Source organism: Anser cygnoides, chromosome 10 (assembly GCF_040182565.1).
Source record: "Anser cygnoides isolate HZ-2024a breed goose chromosome 10, Taihu_goose_T2T_genome, whole genome shotgun sequence".
Lineage (NCBI taxonomy): Eukaryota > Metazoa > Chordata > Aves > Anseriformes > Anatidae > Anser > Anser cygnoides.
In genome coordinates this window covers 7383787-7400901 of record NC_089882.1, presented here as the reverse complement: position 1 = coordinate 7400901, position 17115 = coordinate 7383787, and the positions used below count along the sequence as shown (strand labels likewise).

General features: G+C 47.2%; 3 protein-coding genes across 10 annotated transcripts in view; 2 read left to right on the top strand and 1 right to left on the bottom strand.

Annotated features, from left to right (window-relative positions):
• The window catches only part of MITF (melanocyte inducing transcription factor), a 100150-nt gene extending 93627 nt beyond the window's left edge, over positions 1–6523 (top strand). For all 8 annotated transcript variants that reach the window (XM_048070431.2, XM_048070448.2, XM_048070437.2 and 5 more), the window contains one exon: positions 2509–6523. In XM_048070431.2, coding sequence (XP_047926388.1) covers positions 2509–2910 — 402 coding nt within the window. In that variant the 3' untranslated portion in view covers positions 2911–6523. The remainder of the gene's footprint in view (positions 1–2508) is intronic.
• A 3006-nt stretch (positions 6524–9529) lies between these two features.
• The window catches only part of LOC106035461 (uncharacterized), a 43477-nt gene continuing 35891 nt past the window's right edge, over positions 9530–17115 (top strand). The window contains exon 1 of the mRNA XM_013180274.3: positions 9530–11304. Within this exon, the coding sequence (XP_013035728.3) occupies positions 11292–11304 (13 nt within the window). The 5' untranslated portion in view covers positions 9530–11291. The remainder of the gene's footprint in view (positions 11305–17115) is intronic.
• LOC106035463 (2-epi-5-epi-valiolone synthase-like) lies at positions 11295–17106 on the bottom strand. Its single transcript, XM_013180282.3, has 5 exons — positions 16823–17106; positions 14754–15387; positions 13324–13557; positions 12388–12640; positions 11295–11721 (listed from the first exon to the last, which is right to left on the bottom strand). The coding sequence occupies exons 1-5, from the start codon at positions 17029–17031 to the stop codon at positions 11621–11623; spliced, it is 1431 nt and encodes a 476-aa protein (XP_013035736.2). The 5' UTR covers positions 17032–17106; the 3' UTR covers positions 11295–11620.

Sequence of the window (17115 nt, the reverse complement as noted above, 5' to 3'; positions counted from 1 at the left end):
TGGTCCCTAAACTCCTCAACACTCTGGTAAAGCACTTGTGGCTGGTCTGGTTGTGTTCTGCTATAGCCAACATAAGTTGCAAGCCATACTTATAAAAAAGATCTATGTGGTACTATTTTTTTCTGCGTGCCAGACCAGAACCAGGACTTCACGTATGATCCATTTGTTGGACCAAGTTCAGTTCAGCTGCCTATTGTGCTTTAGTTGTGCTTGTGGAGTTTTTTGGACTTTGAGCTTTAGTGGCTTTTTCTCTTCTGAAGCTGTTTCTGAAAACAGCAACAAACAAAATCTGTTTTGCTTGTGGGTTTTCTTAATTCTGTTGGGACCAATGTAGGCCCTGCCTGTCAGAGAGGCTGTGCAGACCGGAGTCTGCCGCATCCGAGCTTTTCTCTGACAGCAGGAGTCATTCTGCAGGAGTCTGTCATCTGCTTTTTGTTCGCAGGGTAAACGCTGCTCGCAGGTCAAAGTGGGTAGGGGGAAGTATTGTTGTCAGACACTGCAGCATTTGGCTCCTGGCAGCTGTGTTAAAAGTTGAGTCTGCTTTGGTTAGTTTGAGAGCAGCTGCAGCCCCAGTGTGAGAGCCCCAAGAGTTTTTGAAGCAGGACAACCAGGAGCTATGGATGTTGGGCTGGTTTTGTTGTTGTTGATGCTTTTTGTCCAAGGAGCTGTAGTTGTTCTTCTTCTCTGTTCCTTGAAGACTGTAGGATTAAAACAGTTTTCCTTGTCAACACTGAAGGGAGCAGAGGGAGGCATGAATATATCTTCCCCTCCTTCGGCTGTCTTCCTCATGGGCTGTTGCGTTCTTAGCTTCACCCAGGTTCCCTGTAGGCTGTATTACACAGCAGTTTCAGGCTGGGAACTTCATTTTTCTCGTAAATTCCCTTGCCTCCACCTCAAACTGGATAGGTAACCTTATCCTAGAAGCCTGTACAGCTTTTATTATCAACTCTGTTTTCCAGGATAGCTGGATATCCACCCCTCTCCATAACAGGTTAATTCAAGAAACACATAGAATTGGGTGTAAGAACACATAACACAGAGACAGGGATGCTGCTGGACTGTGAGCCCCAGATACTCCCGTGTTAGTGCTCACTTGCAGTGCAATCAGCAGAGCCCTTCTGCGTGTTGCTGTGCGCAGGGCTGGCTACAGGAGAGCCCTGAACCAGTTAATCCACAGAGCAGATAATGAAGCTCGAAATACCTGAGAGTCAAGTCTGGCAGCAAACAGATTTAAAATAGAACAGGCTGGCATGAGCTTCAGCGTAGCTCTTGTACCTCGCTGAGCAATCTGTTTGCTCGAGTGAGAAGATAAAGAAGCACGGCCCTTCTGCAGAGCAACATCAAGCAGTGGTATTTCAAAGCGAAGTCGGATTGCTTTTTAAGCATCTTTCATCTTTCTTTGCATTACCCATCTGCTCTGGCTCCTTTTTCAATGAAAAAAAAAAGGCAAAAACAAAAAGAACAACCCTGGAATAATGGATAATACATCTGCCAGTAAATAACCCCAACTAAACCTATTTTTTCCCTTTTTATGTTGATTCTGATGAAGGAACTCCTCTGTATTCTGATTTTGGCACATTAGCTGCTCGAAGTGCTTCTTTTTCCACCTTCTCTGTTGATCCTGCAGTGTGCCATTGCAAGCTTGTTGTCTTAGCTTGGAAATGGAAGAGACTGTTAATCAACCTCGGTGATAGGAAGGAATATCCAGGAACAGTGCAATCACAACAGTGATTGTGATTACTTAATATAATGCATAAGTAGAAGCAAAACATCTCTTTTGCAGCTGTATTTGAAAAAGGACATTTAAGTGCATTCTTTTATTACCTTCCCTCAGTCAAATGCGTCTGCGATTAAACGTGAAGGTGGGATTTAAGCCTTTTATAAAGATTCAAAGAATCCTAGTTGCATGTGAAGTCTAAAGCCTTCCTGTGACCTTCCTGTATGTTTTTATTGCAGCAGTAGTGTTGCTCAGTTTGGGCTGACATCTTCACATTCCTCTTAACCAGAGCTATAGGGTGGGCAATGTCCCTTGCAGTGTCTGGGCAGGAAGTAGCTACCTTGTATAGCCATGGTGTGCTTTTGTACCTAACTTCTGAAAAGCACTAAGCCTACACTTCTGCTGTTTCAGTTTTTTCAACTTTTTAAATGCTTTCCTCCCCCAACATGATGCTAAGCTTCCCCACCCTGGCACTGGCTTGAGAAGGGGCCTGAGGGGCAGTGTGTCTGTCCTGCAGGGCACTGGGTTTCATCTCTGGGTAGATTCTGAGAACTGTGAAGGACCCGTGGTTGGTAGCGTTTATCCAGCTCTTCAAGAGAATGTTATTTGGTTGAAAATCTGCAGGGTAGAAATGTACAGGGTGCAAACATTTGTCACCATTGGAAAGGGAGGAAACACTTCGTATCCAACAGAAGAAAACTGTAAGTCACAGTACACAAGGTCATAAGACGACAAATTTTGCTTTCATTTTTTATTATTATTTTTAATTTCTCCTTTATCCTCCTTCACAGGAACTTGAGATGCAAGCTCGGGCACATGGACTGTCCCTTGTGCCATCCACTGGCCTTTGCTCCCCTGATATGGTCAACAGGGTCATCAAACAAGAACCCGCGCTGGACAACTGCAACCAAGACATCATGCCGCACCACACAGACCTGTCTTGCACTACCACCCTTGATCTCACTGACGGTACCATCACCTTCAGTGACAACCTTGGAAACATGACTGAACCGACCGGCACTTACAGTGTTCCTACAAAAATGGGATCCAAACTGGAAGATATCTTGATGGACGATACCCTCTCTCCTGTAGGAGTAACTGACCCACTACTTTCCTCCGTGTCTCCCGGAGCATCGAAAACGAGTAGCAGGCGGAGCAGTGTGAGCATGGAGGACACCGACCATGCTTGTTAGCAAATACTTGGCACGCCTTTCATAAACTGCTTTGTTTCTTGATCAGTAGATGAAATAATTTGCCTTTTGTAGAATTTTTTTGATTTTTTTTCTTGTGCTTCATCAGTAGCCCAGTGTGTGTGCGTGTGTGTATATATTATATATATAGGATTTTTTTTAGATTTTTTTGTGAAGGAACTTGTATATTCTATTTTAAAACTACCAATGCCTCCAAATATATTGTACAGCATATGTACAGTATCTGTGAACTGGATTCGCCAAGAACTTTGAACTGGTCAAATCTACTCAAAGCAATAGAATTACAAATGAAGAGTCTGTTTCTACTGGGGGGTGGGAGTCATAGAACTGTAAATGCAACCTATTCACTTGGAGACAAAATGTAAATTTAAAGAATGTAAAGATACCAAAAAAAAAGTCCAATTTGTAATTGTATTGATATAATAGTGCTGCCTTAAAGATACAGTGTCCATCAAACTTTGGTCTTTATAGACAAGTGTTTAGGGGAAAAAAAAAACCAAACCACTCTATTACATTCAGAATACAAAAAAAAGAGAAGTGTTAAGACATCCTGATTGTGTTGATTGTGGTATAAAATGGTGTTGCTGAAAATGAAATAGAAATTGCAGGGAGAAGTGAGTCTCTTTCTCGGAGTGCTCTTTAATTTTACTCTGAGCTGATTTGGGTTTTCCTTTTGATCATGGTACAACTTTCTTTTAGACTTCAGTTTTGTTTTGTAACATGCAATGGTGGCTCGCCAACAATAAACCAAGAAGGAGCACTATAGGTTGGTATACACTCTTTGGACAAAAAAAAGTTGATATGTTTTATCAGCTGGGCACATTATGTTGTACATATCTAATTGGCTTTATTTTTTTTTAAATTGCAATGTACAGTTTATTCTGATTTGCATGGATTCCTTAGTTATTCTCAACTTTTTGTTTTAAATATATTTGTATTTCATTTGTAAGATTTTTGCCTCTTAATATTGCAACATTTTTTTTGACATTTTTAAAACTCATTGGAAGTTTTCTGCGTTCTTTGTAAACACTTGAAAGGAAGCTTTTATGCAGGGTTCTGTGTTTTAAGAGAGATTTTGAGAATATTTTGTATATTACAGTCTCACTTTGAAAATGTTTTTAAACACGTTTAAGGTAGAGTACAGATGTAGATTAGGTAATAAAACAACTTGTAGAGAAACTGAACTTACATATTTATTTTTAGTGATACAAAAAAGAAGTAGTAATATGCTTGGAAACATAACTATGTAGTTAATATACCCGTCATAGTAATTTGTGTTTTATTTCAGCACTGAGGCTGACATAAAAAACAAAAAAAAGAGTAAATTACTGTATCTGCAAATAACTGTTACTTGATAACAATGTTATTAATTTTTAACACGCAACAATGTTGTAAAAGTAGTTTGGTGCATTATCTACTCAAGTGTAGTCCTATGCAATAACGGTAGTTATACTTGTATTATATCAAGCCTAGATGTTTTACGGAGGTGACATACGGTGTAACGAGCTAGACTGATTGAATGGATTTCTCAGTAGCAGCCTACAATTGACTTGCAAGTGGCAGGCAAGCATATCTCTTTCAGAATGAAGTGCCTTAAACTCTAGCTGTAGTCTTCCCCGACTAGCACTGACTGAAGTGTGACATAGGAGAGAGCGGCAGGGTGGCGTTCAGCGGGATGTGAAGTGTAGCATGGTGCCTACGTCTAGAAAACAAGAGCTTCCCATTCTCCTTTGTGCTACACTGGAAATGATGTAGAATAAATAATTTTTAAAAAAAAAAAAAAAGCAACAAAACGGTGACTGAAGTGCCAGTTTGGCAGGCTTTATAAGGAAACCTTGGTCACGGCGGTTACAGTGTTCAGGAATTAAATGTGAATCGGTAGGGACGGGGCAGCCGAGGACGGTGCCGGGAGTTTCTGCAGCCTTTGCTGCGGCTCGCCGAGCTTTCACGCCGGCGTTTTCCCCACCAAAGGATCCTTGAAGTGCCCGGTGCCCGTCCCTGCTCCTCCTGACGCCGGTGGACGCGGGGTTTGGTGGGGCCGTGGCTTTTTGTACTGGTCCTTTGGGGTCTGCGCATGTTGCTCTGCCCCTGGCTGCGCCTGTTTTTGCTTGAGCAGCGAGCTGCGTTGGCGTGGATGCAACCGGCAGGTTGTGGCTTTTTGTCTTTTTTTTTTTTTTTTTTTTGGAAGGAGGAGTTAGGTGATAGCGATGCCTCTCCCCCCCTCACCCAGGACAGCTTTTGGGAACGTGTCTTTCCTAGGGTAGGTGAAGCTCTGGCCCGTTGCAGGATGCACTGTGGCCAGCCGGGTGCTTGGGGCAAGGGGATGCTGCGTTTTCTGCAGGGCAGCTGTGCCGTGGTGAGCCCCAAGCCGAGCGTGCAGGTATGGGCTTCTGCTGGTGCTGTTTGCTAGCGGTGGCAGGTAAAGGAAATCAGGGCTGTAAAATGCTTGTAGCTGTAAGGCAGGGGCATGTTACCCTTCCTGGTAAATGGGGCAGCTCTGGAGCATTGTGCAACAAAATCAGGGTGTGCACACGTGAGTGTAGTAACTGAAAACCACTGAATATATTAAATGAGGCTTTTGGTTTGATGCCTATGCTGGTCATTCAGAAATCAAAGTGTAGACTGTGCTATATCAATATTTTTCAGACTTGCATGAAACCACTGGTACTTGCTGGCAGCCGTGACCTCCGAGTTGTGGCTCCGTGCTGCGCGGAAGCGAGCTGGGACTTCAAAGCGAGCTGTTGTATCAAGAGCTGGATTTCTTGATGGAAGTCCCTGGCTGCAGCAGGCAGGTTGTGTGTTCTCTGTACGTGGGACTGCTCTGGGGGAACGCAGGGCTCAGCTGTGGCTGCTCGCTGCTCAGCCCCCGTTTGCTCACCCCTTGAGTGGAAACGTCCCTGCTGCGGCGGGGGCACCTCTGCGAGACGCAGGCTGCTCAGGTGCCGGGAGATGTTTCCCCCCCTTTCGTGTGCATCACTGAATCTGTCGCCGTGATGCTTTACAGGGGATCCCTTAGGGGGCAGAGACAGCAATTAGAGGCAGGTTAACGAGGTGGAGAGAGGTGGGCAGTTGTTTCACAGGCTGCCTCCGTGATGGCAGTGCCTTGTGCGGCACTGGGCCGGTGGGGGCTTCCCAACCGGGTGGATACGGGACACCTTCCAGTTCTCACTTTGCCAAAGCCGTGCATCCGACAGGAGCGTGCAGAGTACCACGAAGCTCTTCCTTTCTGCTTTTGGCCTAGGAAGCAATATTTAACTCTTACAACCTGTAAAAGCAAAAAGAAGGTACGCGAGGAAAGCACAAAGCACAAAATAATGCACTTATGTTTATGTTGTTTGACATAAAATGCACTGGGGGGGAAGCTGATGTTGATAATAGTATAAATACCTATATTTCTTGAAAAAGTGACATTAATTACTGCCTCTTGCTATGATGCTTGGTACTGTAATGTTGATATTCATCTGCTGTTGACTGCAGCAATAATTTGTGTATGGTCCATAGCACTGTAAATTATGGATCAATATTAATGTATCCGATGAAATAATTTGAACTGTTGTTCTTGATAGATGGATTAAAGCATTTGGTTTTTCACATACGTCTGTGTCAGCCACTCGTTTTCTGTCTAAGTGAATCTTGTCGGTGTGTTTTTATTTTTGTGTGTGCGCATCCCAAGTCCCAGCCACGCTCCCCTGTCTGCGGCTTGGCGGTGGCTGTGTCCGTGCTCCTGAGCTGGTGGCAGTCAGCACTTCGGGCTGCACCGGAGCTGCCCCTGCTGCCATCTCCTCCCGCAGCCAGGCACGGTGCCCAGCCCTGCCGCTGGTCACCCCACAATCTCTGCGTGCCCGCAGCTGCTCCTGGGTTGTGCCTGGAGCTGCGCCAGTGCTGGCGAGGAGGCGGTGGGGTTTGTCCTGTCTTCCCATCTCGGTATTTGCCTGTTTTGCTGTTGTTTGCATCTGTTCAGGTCCTGTTCTTTGACAGCTCGCTGTGCTCCCGGCATGGAGTCCTCACCGTCTCTGTGGACGTTGCTGCGATGGTGGTGAACGTGGTGTCTCATGGCTGTGCAGTCTGGAGTACGTTAACTGCAAAAAAATAATACAGGTCTTGAAATTGGCTCTTTTGAAAATCCTTTACCTATTGAGGAATAGAAAATACTTGGTAGTTCAAGTGAACTCAATTTAAAATGTTGATTTAAAAACAACAAAAGAAATCATGCTGGGTGTAGCTTCCTGACTTTGCTAGGGATAAGCAGAAGAGCCCTGCACCCCCTTTGTAGGAGATGTTTGAGTTAAAGCTCGTGAATGTTTCCAGCAGACTGTAATGCTGTTTCTTCAGGAGTTCAGCACAGCATTAGGATGTGACTGTTTAGTTCTGCAGCAGCAAGTCTGTTTGTCAGCAGCCAGGATGTTGTTTCTGAATTGGTTGAGGCTTTTAGGTGTATTTTGGCTTTCCTTTCTATGGCCAGATCTGTCAGTGCTGCATTTTGGGAGCGCGTTTCTTGCTGTCGGTGGGAGCAGCTGTTGTAATTGTGGCTGGATTGCAGGACCTTGAGAGGAGCAGGAAGCAAACCTGACGCAGGGTAATAGCTGTAAGAAGCTGCTCCATTTGTGGCAGCAAATAGATGGTGGTGGTGCTTGTTGGGAGCCTTTTATCTCCTTTGGACAAGCCTGAAAAATCCTGTGCGGGGTACGAGAAAGGATATGGATGAGGTTGCCAATGCTGTGTAGGGTCTGGCTTGCTGGGAAGTCCAACGGTGGGGCTGTGGGATGCTGTGCTGCAGGGCTGGTCGAGCAGTGCCTTGGTGTGGCAGGTTTCTGCTGTCAGCTCCCTGCGTTGTGCTTCCCTCTCGGTGCTCCTGCTGCTGGGAAATGCTGGGAAGAGCCTCGCTGCGCTGCCTTGGTGGCTGCAGGGGCTGCCCTCCTGGTGCTGTTCAGTCGGGGTGGTCTTGGCACTGACAGCTGATTATACTCACTGTGTCTCAAGCTCTTCTGAAATGTATTTACTTAAAATTCCAGGGGAATGGCTTGGCAAAGTGTCCCTGATTTGTTGAAACGGATGCATAGGCCTGGATCCTGGCTTGTGGGTTAGATGCGTGCTGCACGTACCGCTGCTGTGTCTTTGCCTCTGATCCAAAACGCATCCTTACCTAAAACAGCTCTGTTTTTAACTGAGTTTTTGAGGGAAACTCTGAACAGGCGTGTATTGAGGCTCACGGCTCCACCGAGGCCTCGAGGTACAGCTTCAATGGAAATCTACCTTTTTTTTACAGCCTCCTCACCTGGATCACGGAGGAGCAGGAAGGCTTCTGCCGAGCACTGGCCATGGCATTAAATGCTGCCCAAGCGTCGTGAGAGGCAACGAGACTGCTACAGTCTGCAGGACAAACCACGGCATGCAAAGCATCAAAGTACTGACGTCTCTAAATGTGTTTATAAAAAACACCACGGTTGGGGCGTAGCGGGTGTGTGCAGTGGATGCCTTCCTGCAGCTGTGGAAGCGTGCATGCCATTAGGGCAGCTGGAGGGGGCCATGGCGTCTCCACGGCAAGCTGTGCTGTACTGCCAGCCCCACAGCTCTCCTCCAGCACCAGCAAACCCCCCATCTGAGCTCATGCTGTGGTCTGCAGGTGGTTGTGCTGGGATGCAGGGTGTAATTCGTATGGCGGTGCTCAAGGTGACGGCTCCAGCGCAGGGCGGTCGCGAGCGTGATGCACGAGGGGAAGAAGGGGGCAGTTGCTGGTGGGCTTGGTGGTGTTTGCTGAGCTGCTTTAAATACAGCTGCTTTAAATACAGGCAGGATCTTTTATCTTTAAATACATGCAGGATTTAAATAGGCAGGATCTTTCAGCATCTGCTCACAACCTTTGGCCTTGTCATGTTGCACAGGGTACGCTGAACACTGCTATTGACTGGATGTGAGTAATAACCGCTTGGTTACTCTGCCATTAAGAAATATCAGAGCCCTGGAGGCAGCCAAGAAGCGGTTTCCAGAGCAGACAGTTGCAACAGGAGCGGCTTCAGAACACGCCAATAATAAAATGATTCCTCGCTCGCTCATCCCTGAAGCAATGTTGTCCAAACAACTCCGTGAAGAACTTGCATCGCGGAGAACGCAGCTGGGTCCCACACGGCTTTCTGCCTCCTCCTTTGGAGTGATGTGTCATTGAAGTAATAGGAAAATAAGCAGAGATGTTAGGTCTAATGGTAACAGTTCCATTTGAAAAGCAGGAATTAAATCAAAGCTGGATAAATGAAAAAGAATTAAATTCATTTCAGACACTTTAAAAAAAAAAAAAAAGCTCTGCAAACAATGAGGTGTATTTCAAAAAGTCGCAGTTTTATTAATAATGATTCCTACCTCCTTTCCTCGATCTTTCAATGACAAGCCTGGCAGAGGCTCTCTTTATCAGACGCTGAAGTAATTTAGTTGCTGTCACATGCCCTTCTCCACACACGCGTATCAGTCACACAGCCGTTTTATGTTCTTTAGCACACTGTAATATGTAATTAAAAATGTGGCTGGCTGCTACTAAGCAACCAAGCATGTCAGGGGTTGATTGTGTTCTGTCACCCACGGCAGAAGGAAGGGTAAAAAACAATAATCATGTGTTCACTTTTCAGCCTTAATTGTGCTCTGGCTTCTCTGATACGTTGTTACACACTGCAGCGCCTGAGGACGGAGGCAAAACCTGCCTGTGGGCCAGCTGGTCACTGATATCAAAGGGTCTTGTGTGTTGGGCTCCTACGGGGTACATGAGCTTTTGGGACTCTTCTGGGCTCGCTTCTGGTGGACTGTGCTAAGTCCATGGCTTTCCATGGGACTGGAGGGCTAAATGCCTTCGAGCCTCCGAGGATTTCTCACAAAATGCTCAAAGTAAGTAACTAAAGCAGATATTTGTCTTGTGCCTCCTCCAGGCAGGTGGATGGGGGAGGACTCCTGCACTGAAGGACACTGTTGGGCAGCCCGTGTTCATTTCTGGGTTACCTGATGTGAGAAGTGGCCCTTCCAGCTCCCGGAGAGGGGGAAAGCCACTCATGAGCATACTCAGGTGGTCACCATAAGCCTGGAGAGGAGCTACCAGAGCTACCAGTCTGTGGTCCCAGGTCAGCTCCGAGAGGTGACTGGCACCGGGTTGGGCTGAGGCACGGGGAGCTCCCCTCCGGGGTGTCACATCGCATTGTCCCTAGGCTCTGCTGACCTGGGGCTCTTCCATATTCCTAAAAAATGTAGATCCTTGTCTTCTGTTGTGCCATCCCTTTCTGTGCTAGCAACAGTCTGCAGTACGGACACAACGTCACTGGGAGCCTTTGGAGAAGGGTGGGAAGGCTTTCCACAAACTTCTAGGCCCACGTTCTCCAGGCTCAAGAGGAAAAGAGATTCATCGTACGTCTCTATTCCTCACTCCAGTGTCTTGAGCACATGTACACACACACGCACACGTGCTGTGGTTAGCAATGGAATAATTATTTTTAAAGTTTCCTAGTTTTAATAGCTTTTATTACTTCAGCAAAACAGAACCCAGCACATCAGCACAAACCGGTATGATACAAGAAAACAAACAAAAAATAATGCTGTAAATAATTCAAAGGCAGTTTGTTGACTGTGATTCCTTTGATTCAGCCTCCAGGGAGAAGGACGACATTGCCTTTATGTTTTTCAGTCACCATCTGATATCTAACCTGTCCTGTGCCTGTCAGCATCCCAAGAGGTGTCACTGAGGCGGCAGAAGGCGATGAAATGGCTGTGAGCCCCCTGGTTTCTCCATTTCCCAGCTGGCCTCACCGACCTGGGAGCCCTGAGGTGGGGAGGGAGCAGCCCAGCAACGGGAGGCTCCTGGAGGCCCACCATGAAGGGGAGCCCAGGGGCTTTCTGCTGCTCCAGCCTGAAGCTCAACCTGGTTCACAGGCAACGCTTGGTGCAAATGGTACCATTTTTGTCACACCAGCGGCTTGTAGGGGATGTGCAGTAAAGCCACCGCTGTAGATTTCAGCAGCACGATGAGGCCTGACAGCACATCAGGGTGATTGTAAGGGCTGCCAAGGGACAGAGCCAGTCCTGTGTCCCAGCAGGGCCATCTGCTGGTCTGGGACAGCCTGAGGCGGCCTGCTGCTGCCGTTCCCCTGTGCTGAGAGCAAAGGCCGACAGCTGTTTCTTTTTCTTGCTAATTTGAATGAACTGAGAATACGAGAAGTACTCAGGGTGCCAAAACTAGCGAGGGAGATATCCCTCTGAAATATTTTATATAGCGTGGAGATTTTATGAGGTGATATCAAGATGCTTCTTCCCTGTGGTCTGTAGGCCGTACGCCTGCCGACCTGAGGGGCCCAACGAGCAGCGATGGGAAAACGCTGTGCAGGACCGCGGAGATGGATGAACCAGGTGAGTGAACAAACACTGCCCACCTCCCACCTAAGGAGACGTGAGCTCGCTAACACCTACAGCGGATGGTTTCGCTGCTGAGTGGTCCCTGTGTGAGCACAGTGCTGCTCTAACGAATTCCCTTCCAGCTAGAGCAACCAAAAGAGGTAAACTGGGTCAGACACCAGTGTTGTTCTTGCTCCCTGCAGCTCTGGAGTTTTCATGGGTTCGCAGGTGCTGCTGTGTTTATTCTGTTTAAATTCAGTCCTGCCTGCTCACTTATGATGTTGAACAGCTCCACACACAAGGGCAGGACCTCGGCCAGGCCTCACGGCTCTCAGAGGGCAGCCGGCCCTTCCTCCAGTGCCGTCCTGCAGTCCCTGACCCACAGCTCGTACGCTCTTTCCAGGGTCTCCTCGCTGGTGTCATTGAAAATGTCTGTAAAATAAGACCTGCAGTTAGCTGGGCATCCATGGAAGTTTTTCACAGCTGATTCACTAGGGGGAGAGCAGCTCCTCCAAACAGTTTGCAAGAGCCTGACTTCTTGTGAGTGCGTAGAGACTGAAGCTTAATGGAAACAGTCTGGATATTGATGTAAGAGAGGGCAACCTCGTCCCATGTATTGCTTCTGGTTTAGTGGTTTTGTTATTTCGTTGTTTTTAATGTCTTGTAGGTAAGAATGTTTCACCCGAGACACTGGACAGTTATTATTTAGTTTTCCAGTATCAGTTCTAGGCACGCTAAATCCCTTTTGCCAAGGACTATTTAAGAACTATTCTCAAGTATAACAAAGGAATTATTTTTCTCTTCCGACCCTGTTGCTATGTCTGCCCCAGCACTGCATTTAGACCGTCTGTTTGTGAACATGTCTGCCACGTGCACCGGGCAGTCACGCAATGCACGGGGTCTCAGTCCTTAACCGAGCTCAGGTGGCTGCGTGCTGGCAGAGGGCCCTGCCTCTCTACAGGCTTGTTGAGAAGTTAAGAGAGGCGTAATGAGTATTAGAGCCTCAGGACACGCTCTCCAGCATGTCACTGTGCTGGGATGCCTGCTACCCCATGTGTCCCCACCCCGGGGTGTCCCTGGTGCTCCTCGCCGCCGTACCTGCCACGCCAAGGCCGGTGGGCAGCGGCATGCGGGGCAGCCCCCCGCTGTGCTTCAGGCGCTCGCTCAGGGCTGTCTTGATGAGGGCCCAGCTGCAGCCGCCGTGCCAGATGGGCAGCTCCAGGCCCCGCATGCACTGGATGATCTGCTCCTTCTCGCTGGCGCTGAGGAGCCCCCGTGCATGGGCCACATACGTCATGAAGGCCATGTCTATGTTCACAGCTTCGCCGTGCATCAGCGATGGCAAAACCCTCTGAAACAGAGCAAGGGTGGGTGGGGGAAAAGGATTGGGTTGACAAATAGGAAGCTAGTTGTTATTTTTCTAAAAGTACTTGTGACAATTAACATTCATCTCAGTGGTAGAAGTACATGTATGCTGGATCTTAGCGTCTTGTGATTTATGGGTTGCAGGGGATGGTCTCTTTTACAAATGATTAATGGCATACAAAATGTCCCATAGGGATCTAGGTTCTAATTCTACTCCCATTGAAATCACTGATGAAGAGCACAATAGGATGGAGAGGAGAGCTCTGAATTTTGCATAAGATCTGGTCCTCTCCCTTCAGTCCTCAGCAGCAACTTTCCCCCAGTGATACAGGCTGTGGTCTCCATGCCTTTGCACTGTTACAGTTTGAGCTGGTGATTTCCAGTGGCTCCACTGAAATCTGGTCACCTCTGTGCTTTGGTAATTGCCCAGCAAGAAGCTGCAACAATTTCCTGAATAGGAAACACGGATGGGGGTGTGGGGGAAATGGGGCAGGGGAAGGCATCTCTTTAGCCACCAGGACCAGGTTGGGTGCATTGGGTGCTCTGGGGTAGCTTGCATTCACTTCAGCTCAACTCTTTTTGCACAAAGTTTTCATGTTTCTATTTGAGCACCTCTTTTAATTATTTATTTATTAAACAAGGTATTGCAGTCTGAAGTCTGTCACTCACCATTTCCAGTTCTGGGCTTATAAGGTGACCAAAATCCACCAGTCTGTCCAGGTCGTCCTCCCAGAGGTTGGGAGCCAGCTCTTCCAGCATGGTTTCGATGGCAATCCTGGTGGTCTGCAGTGCAGCATCGCCGTGGTCAGCAGGGCCACTGCAAGACTGGAACTTGGTGTCCAGCAGGTATTTCCCGTGGCTCTTGAGCAGGTCAAAGAGCCCTTTGTGTTTCATGAGTGCCATCTAGGATAAAGAACCGAAGAGGTAATTAAAGATAGCTATGTGATTCCTGTATTTGCTGCTGAAAATTGAATTTTTTGATAGAGTGGACTATAGTGCTGTGTTGCATGCTAGCAGGAGTACCTGCATGTTTGAAACAAGGGCAAATTCTACCTGTACTACCTGAAACAGTATTTCTGTAGCCACATTTCCTGCCAGCATGCATATGGGACTGTGGGAACAGGGAGGATATGCTGGTTTGGTGAATATTCAGCAGGTCTCTATGAATGTGTCACAGTGGTGTCATGTGAGTTTTTGGCTATGGTAAGTGGAGATGTTTGCAAAAAGGGTGTGGAAATGGTAAAATGTCAGAGTTGTGTGGGAGCACTGCTGGGCAAGTTTGCCTGCGCCTGCACAACCTCCAGGCGCTTCCGGCTGGATGGTGGACATCCCCAGGTCAACTCTCATCTAATTCTTGCAATTGCTTTTTGGGGAAGAGAAACTGGGAAAGTACTGCAATACAGAGAATATGAGGGTTCAGAAGGGGTGTCATGATTGCAAGTATGTGATCTTTCACCCTCTGACTCTGGCATTAGACCCCTCCTGCAGTGGGAAGCAGCGGCCAGCGGGTTTCCCGGTGCCTGCCAGAAACTTCCAGATATCCTGGGGACTTCCCACTGTGCAAGCACTGAAAAAACTACGGATGAACTCATATTTAATACACTTGAATAGCTTGAACTCTACTTTATCAAAAGTTTTCAAAGCTCTTCAAGCACAGAACCATTTACTGTGCACTTCCCAGGTAATTTTAGAAGTAGAATTTTTCTCGCAGGAGATTGATTGACCACACTTGACATACCCCCCGAGGTAGGTGCAAATGATCTTGCAGATTATTAATCCCCAGTATAATGAGCCTGGAATTGTCTGCCAGCAGCTCTTGTAAGTGTGCTACGGATCTTTCTCTTCCTTCCATGGTTGTGCATCTGTGTCTGGCCTTGAGTTGTGGTGTTTACTCTGCAGAGTTAGCACGAGGCACTGTGTGTGTGTAAGGGATATTCTAACAAATTTGGCAGCTGTAAAAACTTACGTGTAGACTCAATGACAGTTACAAGTCCCCATGCAGCCTTAGTGACCCACCCTTGTGTCCATAGTGCTGTGGGTGCTGATGGACACCTTACCAATACTTCAGGTTTAAAAACTGCAGTTGCAAAAGCTCCTACCTTTAAAATTTCGCCAAGGCCGTTGGAGATGTGTCGCCGAGGGATGCTCTGAATGAAGGACCTGTCCAGGAAACTAGCTACGGGGGGAGTGTAGCCCCCGAGCTTGTTCTTGCACTGGAGGAAATTCACCCCGTTCTTTGCTCCCACGCTGGCATCAACGTAGGAGAGGAGGGTGGTTGGGACGCGAATGTAAGGCGTGCGTCTCCTGTAGAGGGACGCAGCCAGTCCCACGATGTCCAGGCAGACACCGCCTCCGATGGCAATGATGGGCTCTGTTCGCCTGTCGATGCTGAAGTTCTGCACTTCTTGCAGGATGTTCAAGACCAGGTCCATGGATTTCGTTTCTTCGGTGGTTGGCAGGGCGAGGATTTTGTGCTGAACGTCATTCTCTTCAAAGAACTGCCTGACTTTGGAGCCATAAAGTTCATCAACGACTTCATCTATGACAATGAAGCGCCTCAGCCTCTTTTTACCGCTAGTGGCTAGCTCGAGCTGCTGGGGGTCAGTGATGTGACCCCAGAGGAGAGTGGTGTTAGAGGGATCCAGAATATCGTACGTTTCTACCACTTTGTAGCAAAAATAGATGGGAGCTTCGATTGTCCAGGAAATCCCACTTTTGGAGACACATTCACCTCTGGAGGGGATCGGAAAACATTGGTTTGAAATCATTATCCTCCTCTTTTGTACTCTGCACATCTGGACTAGTTTAAGGAGGTGGCCAGGGGTGGGGAACATGTGGGGTCTGTGCCTGTGTGCCGCAAAGGTGCGGGGCTGCCAAGTTCTTAGTGAAAAACCAAAAGGCTGAACTTCTGCATGGCAATGATAACACAGAACCAGAAGGACTGGGAAATAAACCATTTCCCTTCCAGTTTACCCATTTGTCAAAGCAGCAGAAAACCCCAGACCAATAATTTCAGTTTCCCAGAAGGTAGTGGGGAAGCGATTCTCAATTTTTTCAAAGAGCTTCTGAAGGAAACATCCTCTCCCTTGTAGATTTGGTGATAAGAGTTGATTTATTCCTGTCTACCTCCCCCCACACACGTGCAGAACTCCAAACAAAATATTATCTCCTATATATCTGTAAGAGTGGGTCAACGTATCTCAAAATAAATATGATAGAAACAGGAAATACACCCTGGTAGGGACAGAAAGGGACTTAAGAGTTGGGAAAGATTTCCATACTGCAGTTTTAATGGAAAAAAAAGCCCATGAAATTAACACGTAGTATCTATTGATAACAGTGAAGAACATAGCCCTGCAACCTAGTTATTACTTCTGCTGCTGGGAAGAGGGAGCCAGGGAAAAAACAGGAGGGTTTTTAGTTTGTTGTGAATCCGGAAAGGACATGGAAAGGAAAAGGAGGAAAGAAAAAAGGACAGAATGAAACCGCAAAGTGTATTTTATATGAGACCTCATCTTAAGCTGCGGTTGGATAAAAATTGAAATTTTCTGTGAATATTTGGTTTGTTTTTTGAATGAGTTGATGGCTCTTTGGATAATCAGGTTTCTGTACATGCCCAATTTCTTTCCACATGCCTGTCCTTCCCCTTAGAGGTCTAATAGGTGTGTCTCTGCTTTCTTTGACACTAAATTGCCTCTAAATCTGGCCCTAACTTTAAGTGTTAAAGAAAAATAGTGAAGATTTTTACCTTCCAAAAAGTTTCTTCTGGGCTTTTAAAATGCAGTGTTACTAAAAGCATCATCATGCACATTTTAATGCAGCAAACATATACACAAATGCTGTAATTTCACAGCATGTGCAACCATCTCCAGTACATGACCCTTAAGAAACAGCCTTCAGGAGTATCCACGTAAGTTGTTTAGTAGATTTAAGAACCTTTCCATCTACAGAAGTTTAGGTTTCAGATAAAATGGCCTCAGTAACTGAGCCAGTTCATGCCAAGAATGGCGCTTGTTTTGAAGCCCTTTCCATACTGGCATGCGCTTAGTGATGGATTTCAGCTGCAGCGGCTCACAGAGGGTTTGTCTGTCTGAAACGCGTCCCACTAGGGTGACAGCGCTCTTTGGCTAGCTGGAGCCAAACGAGCAACATGGGCTCCTATACTTACATTTTGGCTTCAGAGAGAGTTATCTTGTCCTCACAGTCGGAAAGGGCTTCTCCTTTCTTGATCCTGCACCACGTGCTCTTGACTCGCACCAGCTGGAAGTCCGTGTGCCGGGGCTCCTCGGGCACGGCGGCCAGGGGCACGGGAGCAAAGCCCTCTTCTGACACCGGCATGTTTCCAGAAAGGAAAATCTCCTCGTGAAGAGAGCTCATGGAGCTGGGTGCCTTTGAGGTGCTTTTTAAAGTCTCCAGGTGACCAGGTGTTGGAAGGGGAGGTGGCGAGGAGACCAGTTACAA